This window comes from Lampris incognitus, chromosome 16, assembly GCF_029633865.1.
Source record: "Lampris incognitus isolate fLamInc1 chromosome 16, fLamInc1.hap2, whole genome shotgun sequence".
Classification (NCBI taxonomy): domain Eukaryota; kingdom Metazoa; phylum Chordata; class Actinopteri; order Lampriformes; family Lampridae; genus Lampris; species Lampris incognitus.
The window spans coordinates 26843983-26852101 of record NC_079226.1 but is presented as its reverse complement, the minus strand read 5'-3'; the positions used below and the strand labels follow the sequence as shown (position 1 = coordinate 26852101).

At 45.1% G+C, this 8119-nt stretch overlaps 1 protein-coding gene across 1 annotated transcript; it reads left to right on the top strand.

Annotated features, from left to right (window-relative positions):
- The first annotated feature begins 5179 nt into the window (after nt 1-5179).
- On the top strand, nt 5180-7288 carry LOC130126023 (uncharacterized protein K02A2.6-like). Its single transcript, XM_056295397.1, has one exon. It carries the CDS (start codon nt 5180-5182, stop codon nt 7286-7288), a length of 2109 nt encoding a protein of 702 aa, XP_056151372.1.
- Nucleotides 7289-8119: the final 831 nt, after the last annotated feature.

The following is an 8119-nucleotide window of genomic DNA, read 5'->3' as shown; positions in this document are numbered from 1 at the left end:
CATTTCTGCAGATTAATACCATGTTTCGACAAAAGATGTTTCGACAGATTGCTTGTATTGCCACCCTTACTGGCAAATGCTTTGTTGCACTTGTGGCAACGAGCGTTGTTGTCATTGACTTTTGAAAAATATACCCAAACTTTTGAACGTTTAGTTCTCTCCGCCATGATGAGCCCTTGAGCAGAGCTGTCTGTGCGTGTGTGAGCGAGTGTGTGGAGCACAGCACAGCCCCGCCCCTCGCGCAGTAAGAGAGAGAGACAGAGAGATGGAGAAAATGGCAAACAAGATTATGTTCGCGACGTTTAAATTCCTCGAAAAACACAATTGCCACAATATAAATCTCACTCCATGATTTCTCGAGTACCTACCGACTACCGATAGCAGAACCGAAAACGTCGGATCTTAAAAATGCTCCGGTTTTTACTAATTTAGAACCGGTTCCCGTTTAGAACCGGGTTTCGGGGGGCATCCCTAATAACCGTTGACAGAATCAGGCAAATGTAAACAGAGTCAGACTGTCATGGTATGATTGACTGACAGGCCTGAGCCGAGGCAGTGTGTGGGTAGTGTTGAGGTAAACTAGACAAGAGCCCCGTTACAGAACGGACGCTGCACTGGGTAGGCCTCGAAATAGGAAGGCCTAATATTTCTCAAGTGTCCCTGATATTATTGCTCATTATCATTCACTAGTAGCCTACTGAACGTTGCAAAATATGTAATACTGGTACTGATCACCAATTTACCCTCCACACTAGTGGTGTAGTGGATAAAAACTAGAGTCTCTGCAGTAAATTCTTTGGGTTGAAATCTACTTGTATGCAGCAGAGCCCCCTGCTCAGTGCCTGTGACTGTTATGACCGCTGGTGGGTTTCTTCCTGATCTCATCACCCTCATCGTGAACTGAAAAAAAGTGAAATACGTTATTACCATAGCCTCTGCCCCTGATCTGGTGTTAAACCACCTACTCTGACTACTGGTACGCAATTAAATAAATAAATAAATAAAAATCTGGTTCTCTGAAACGGATTGAAACGATGGAAAATCCATAATTTCTGGACCCTAAATACTGGTACTGAATGATGTAAAATGCATAAAGTGCCTCTCAAAATTATTTACGGCCACACCACTGTAATTACACACTGAACAAAGTGGCATGTCTTGCTCTCCTATGTCCATACAATACGAACGTCAACAGCATGCACTTCTGTCTACAATGGTTAAAAGTTGAGGACAGAATGAATGCTGCAATTCTATCTTCAATATGGAAGGTTTTACAATACAAAAATCATATACATATGCCACTAGACAGGCAACAGAAGGCCGGTTTTCACTTCCTAAGCCAAACACTAATTTTCTGAAGCGTGCAGTAGAATATAGCAGATCAATGAAAGCATGGAATTCGTTACCACTGCCCATGACTAAATTGACACAGAAATCAATATTTAAAAAGCAAATAAAGAAACACCTTGGAATGTTATATTTGTAGGAGGCAAAATACATGGTCATACGTACACATATTATACACACACACATACAAGACAGGGTAAGGTGTGATTCGAACTGAATTCTATAGCCTGGATGGTTTCAACAGTTTGTACATTGGAATGATTTATGTATGTCTCTTTGCTGTTGGATGATGACTTATGTGTACTGTAAAGTTTAATGTAGGTTTTTGCTATTTTTGTTTGTTTTGTTTTTGTTTTTCTCTGTCTTGTTTTTAAATGTATGTATTAAATGTATTGTTTTTATGTGGACCCCAGTAAGACTAGCGGTGCTTTAGGGCACAGCTAATGGGGATCCCGATAAATAAAGATAAAAGGCCAACCCCCTTTCTCAATAGTTTCAGTATGTTGTCTAAATTTTTAATCTAATAAATTCTTGTTTCGTCCGAGTTGGGGTCAAAGTCAAGTAATAGAATTTAACAGAGTGATCCATTACACCCACAAAACAGGGTAAGCTGTGAGCCTCATTCTGCCATGTGACCAATTAATAAGTTGACAGACAAAATAGTCATGCTAAATTCTTATTTAACAGTAGTCAAAAGTGAGGCGACTTTTGGTCAGTTATCTCATTAAGCTGGTCACGTGACATAACAAAGCTCATAGCTTACCCTATTATATGGAGTGCTTCAATCGTCCTCCTGATTTCTATTACTGCACTTGATCTGTGACCCCCTTTTTACAGGAACATGAATTTATTAAATTAAATAATTTAGACAACATTTTGACACTATTCAGAAAGGGTTTTGAGCTTTTCTGAGGCTGTCATTAGCATTTTTACGACTTGCATACTACTGCATAAATACTTCTGAGAGGCACTAACTTCTGGTGCGCACTGTACTGAGTGATGGAAAAGACAATTTCTGATACTCTTGACTACTGATAATGAGTGACGCAAAATACACAATTTTTGATACTATGAATACTTGACTGAATGTTGGAAAATTCAAAATAAATGATACTCTTTGGTACTCAGTGATACAATATACGTAATTTCTGGTATTCTTCATAACATGGAATGATGAAAAATACATTTTGCATCATCAAATCTTAAATTGTGCACAGAAAATACCATAATCGCTCTTATTTCCACAATGGCATGTGTGTACTATATGACCGATACATGGTAGGTGTGACTAAACTGTTGGGCTCAACTGGCCTGAGTGATTATATAATCTGCCTTTGATAGTGGGGTGTGAGCTGATAAGCAGTTCTCACCCAGCCATCAAAACACACAGCAACCCACTCCACAGTCCAGAACACCTGCAGAAGGCTCACCACCTGGAGAAGGATCAGCCAGTCAAAGAGAGCATCTTGAGGATCGCCTCAAAAGTATTGTAACGAATTTGGGGGACAACGCAACCACAGGAACTGCCGTGGCCGGGAAGCGAACCCGTAACGCCCGCACCGCAGGAGACATCGCTAACCACTCGACTAAAGGGTCAGACTCGCCGGCTGGCGGCCAGCCTGTCTTCTTATCCATGCACGTTACAGTATGTTTGAGGGGCTGTTGGAGAAACTGGGACAGGACGAAACATTCCAGGCATCCATAAAATATTTTGTATGCTCTTATGAGAAGGTTACTGTACCGATAGGATATGTGTGAGAACATATATATAGTACGGGGTTGATGTAGGGACGCTATTAGAGGACGGACTGGATATTGTAGAGACATCGTGGTGAATAAAGTTACAGAAAATAGCACGCCTGTCTTCGGTCTGTATATGCGTACATAGTGCCCAGGCACCGCATATTGTATGGTGTCAGAAGTTTGAATCCCGTCTCAAGAGGACGTTTGAACCGTTCGAAAGAAGTTGTCGGGCGAGTTATATACACTACCGTTCAAAAGTTTGGGATCACCCAAACAATTTTGTGTTTTCCATGAAAAGTCACACTTATTCACCACCATATGTTGTGAAATGAATAGAAAATAGAGTCAAGACATTGACAAGGTTAGAAATAATGATTTGTATTTGAAATAAGATTTTTTTTACATCAAACTTTGCTTTCGTCAAAGAATCCTCAATTTGCAGCAATTACAGCATTGCAGACCCTTGGCATTCAAGCTGTTAATTTGTTGAGGTAATCTGGAGAAATTGCACCCCACGCTTCCAGAAGCAGCTCCCACAAGTTGGATTGGTTGGATGGGCACTTCTTGCGTACCATACGGTCAAGCTGCTCCCACAACAGCTCAATGGGGTTCAGATCTGGTGACTGCGCTGGCCACTCCATTACCGATAGAATACCAGCTGCCTGCTTCTGCTCTAAATAGTTCTTGCACAATTTGGAGGTGTGTTTAGGGTCATTGTCCTGTTGTAGGATGAAATTGGCTCCAATCAAGCGCTGTCCACTGGGTATGGCATGGCGTTGCAAAATGGAGTGATAGCCTTCCTTATTCAGAATCCCTTTTACCCTGTACAAATCTCCCACCTTACCAGCACCAAAGCAACCCCAGACCATCACATTACCTCCACCATGCTTAACAGATGGCGTCAGGCATTCTTCCAGCATCTTTTCATTTGTTCTGCGTCTCACAAACGTTCTTCTTTGTGATCCAAACACCTCAAACTTGGATTCATCCGTCCACAACACTTTTTTCCAGTCTTCCTCTGTCCAATGTCTGTGTTCTTTTGCCCATCTTAATCTTTTTCTTGTATTGGTCAGTCTCAGATATGGCTTTTTCTTTGCCACTCTGCCCTGAAGCCCAGAATCCCGCAGCCGCCTCTTCACTGTAGATGTTGACACTGGTGTTTTGCGGGTACTATTTAATGAAGATGCCAGTTGGGGACCTGTGAGGCGTCTGTTTCTCAAACTAGAGACTCTAATGTACTTATCTTCTTGCTCAGTTGTGCAACGCGGCCTCCCACTTCTTTTTCTACTCTGGTTAGAGCCTGTTTGTGCTGTCCTCTGAAGGGAGTAGTACACACCGGTGTAGGAAATCTTCAATTTCTTAGCAATTTCTCACATGGAATAGCCTTCATTTCTAAGAACAAGAATAGACTATCGAGTTTCAGATGAAAGTTCTCTTTTTCTGGCCATTTTGAGCGTTTAATTGACCCCACAAATGTGATGCTCCAGAAACTCAATCTGCTCAAAGGAAGGTCAGTTTTGTAGCTTCTGTAACGAGCTAAACTGTTTTCAGATGTGTGAACATGATTGCACAAGGGTTTTCTAATCATCAATTAGCCTTCTGAGCCAATGAGCAAACACATTGTACCATTAGAACACTGGAGTGATAGTTGCTTGAAATGGGCCTCTATACACCTATGTAGATATTGCACCAAAAACCAGACATTTGCAGCTAGAATAGTCATTTACCACATTAGCAATGTATAGAGTGTATTTCTTTAAAGTTAAGACTAGTTTAAAGTTATCTTCATTGAACAGTACAGTGCTTTTCCTTCAAAAATATGGACATTTCAATGTGATCCCAAACTTTTGAACGGAAGATCCTCTTTTCCTGGGAGCAGTGTCGGCAGGAGAAAAACCGAAAACATGGAAAAAGACACTGAAAGTGAATGGCCAAGAAATTACTTTCAAGTTGGACATGGGCGGACGTGACAGTCATTCCAGCTACCACCTGCTCAAAAGAACAGCACGGCCCTCTCACCAGAGCAACAAAACCACTATGTGGGCCCAGCAACGAACCTCTTAAGGTGAGTGGTCAGTTTGATGGTGTCATGGAATACAAGGACAGGACATCAACACAAGCAGAGTACGTCGTACAGAAGCTGGCAACTCCTCTGCTTGGCTTTCCAGCCATTTCAGCACTGCAGCTACTACATCCATTGGACAGTGTGAGAGAGCTGGAGGCTGAGATGAAAGAACAATACTCCAAGGTCTTCACAGGGCTGGGTTGCCTGAAGGGGGAGTACAGGATAAAGCTGAAGGAGGAGGCCAAGCCCTACGCGTTGTCGCTGACACGACGTGTACCTCTACCTCTACATGACAAAGTCAAAGAAGAGCTCCAGAGAATGGAGGACATGGGAGTGATCATGCCCACTGAAGAGGCGACGGACTGGTGCGCGGGGATGGTCGTCGCACCAAAGCCCAAAGGAAAAATCAGAATCTGCTCCGACATGACCCATCTGAACGAATATATCGTCAGAGAGAGGCACATCTTGCCTGCCGTCGACGAAACCCTGGCCAAGCTCGCAGGTGCAACAGTGTTTACAAAACTGGATGCCACAGCCGGGTTCTGGCAGGTCTCTTTACATCCAGAATCAGTCCCGCTGACAACATTTATCACCCCATTCGGGAGATACTGCTACAAGAAGCTTCCGTTCGGGATCTCGTCAGCACCAGAACATTTTGAAAAGAGGCTGACACAGATGCTGACGCTCCACAGTGAAAAATGTGAGTTTGCAGTGGACAAGATCATGTTCCTGGGCCATGTCGTCGGAGCTCAAGGCATCGAGGCAGACCCTGGAAAGATCAAAGCGATCAAGGAGATGCCCACGCCCAAAGATGTTGCTGATGTGAGGAGGTTTAGGGGCATGGTAAACTACGTGGGTAAGTTTTCACCACGTATCGCAGAGCTCACACAGCCGCTACGAGAACTACTCAAAACAGACACCGACTGGGAATGGGGGAGCATGCAGCAGCGTGCTTTCGACGAGCTGCGCCAGGAACTGAGTTCGCCTGCAGTTCTGGCACAGTACTGCCTGAACAGACCGACCAGAGTTGCAGCGGACGCTTCCTCCTTCGGACTGGGAGGAGTTTTGTCTCGGAAGCAACCGTCAGGGGACTGGCGCCCAGTCGCATTCATCTCATGCAGCATGACAGACGCGGAGCGAAGATATGCCCAGATTGAAAAGGAGGTGCTCGCACTGACCTGGGCGTGCAAGCGTTTTCGAACTTATCTGGTCGGAATGGACTTCCTCATACAAACTGATCACAAGCCTCTCATTTCTCTGTTCGGCAGCAAAGCGCTTGATGACTTGCCACCTCGCATCCTGAGATTCAGGCTGCGACTGCTTCGCTTCACGTACCAGATCGAACATGTGCCTGGAAAGAAACTGATCAGAGCGGACGCACTGCCCCGGGCGCCAGTCCATGGAGAGCCCACAGCAGAGGACAGGCAGCTGGAGCATTATGTGTGCGTGTCCATCAACCAAATAATGGAGCACTTGCCAGCGTCGGACGACAGGCTGGCTCAGATCAGGACCGCGCAGGACACAGATGATATCTGCAAAAAGCTCAAAAACATGGTGCAGACCGGATGGCCTGAAAACAGAAAATGTCTTCCGTCGGAACTTCAACCGTACTGGCAGTATCACCAGGACCTGCTGATAGCAGATGGGCTACTGCTGGAGGGCGAGAGACTTGTCATCCCGCTCACCATGCAAGAGGAGATGCTCAACAAACTTCATGAAGGCCACCAAGGCATGACAAAGTGTGCCGCCAGAGCGCAGCAGTCAATATGGTGGCCAGGTCTAACCAGTCAAATCAAACAAAAAGTGGAAAACTGTGAGATCTGTGCACGTGAGGCTCACAATGCACCGGAGCCGCTGCTGACGACACCATTGCCCGACAGGCCGTGGCAGCGCGTTGCGGCAGACCTCTTCCAGTGGAACAATGCGATGTACCTCGTGGTGATTGACTACTTCTCGCGCTACATAGAAGTAGCCAACCTCTCATCCACCACCACAACCCACGTGACAGAGAAGCTGAAGTCTATCTTCGCACACCCTCGGGTCCCAGAAACTGTTGTCACGGATAATGGCCCCGAGTTCTCTGCAGCAGAGTTTGCATCTTCGCCAGAGACTATGGCTTCACACACACAATGAGCAGCCCCCGCTACCCTCAAAGTAATGGGGAAGCCGAGAGTTGTGAGAACGGTAAAGTCTCTCCTGAAGAAGGGGGAGGATCTGCACAAGGCCCTCATGGCTTACAGCGACACCCCCTTGGCCCACGGGTCATCCCCTGCACAACTGCTGATGGGCCATAACATCAGAACGCCCTTGCCCATCAGTCAGGAGAAGCTACAGCCAGGTTGGCCTGATATCCAGGCTTTCAGGAGGAAGGATCAGGACTTGAAAGTGAAACAAGCTTCCTGGTACGACAAAAGACACAACACCAAGACAAGACAAGAGCTCAGACCAGGACAAAGGGTCTGGGTGAAGAATGCAAAGGAAACAGGAACTGTTTGTGGTCCAGCTCATACACCAAGGTCTTATAACATAGACCTGCCCTCAGGAAGTCTTAGGAGAAATAGATCTCACATCAGGGTCGTTGCAGAGACTCCCACAGTGACCAGATTGGGCCGGTCCATAAGACCACCCAAGAGAATGGACTTATAGTCACAAGTTAGAAAGCTGTGGTTTGTTTCACAAGGCAGAATAATCCTTGCACAACTTCGGGGACCCAGGTAGTCTACCCTGACCCCTAGTGAGTAGCCATTCAGTTGTATGTTGTTGTTGTATTAAATGATAGGAATGTCTCTAAGAGAAAAAAAGGAAAGGAAAAAGAGAGTAATCCACAATAGATAGCACTGTTAGTGACTGTTCATGTTTATTGTTAAAGATAAGTGACATGCTTAGTGAAGAAAGAAAAGCACTTTTAAGAAAGTCTGACATTAAGCTAAAAGGGGGAGATCTACTGATAGGATATGTGTGGGA

Excerpts from the sequence above, each read along its gene's own strand:
- LOC130126023 (XM_056295397.1), top strand. The coding sequence starts at position 5,180 with ATGGAATACAAGGACAGGACATCAACACAAGCAGAGTACGTCGTACAG.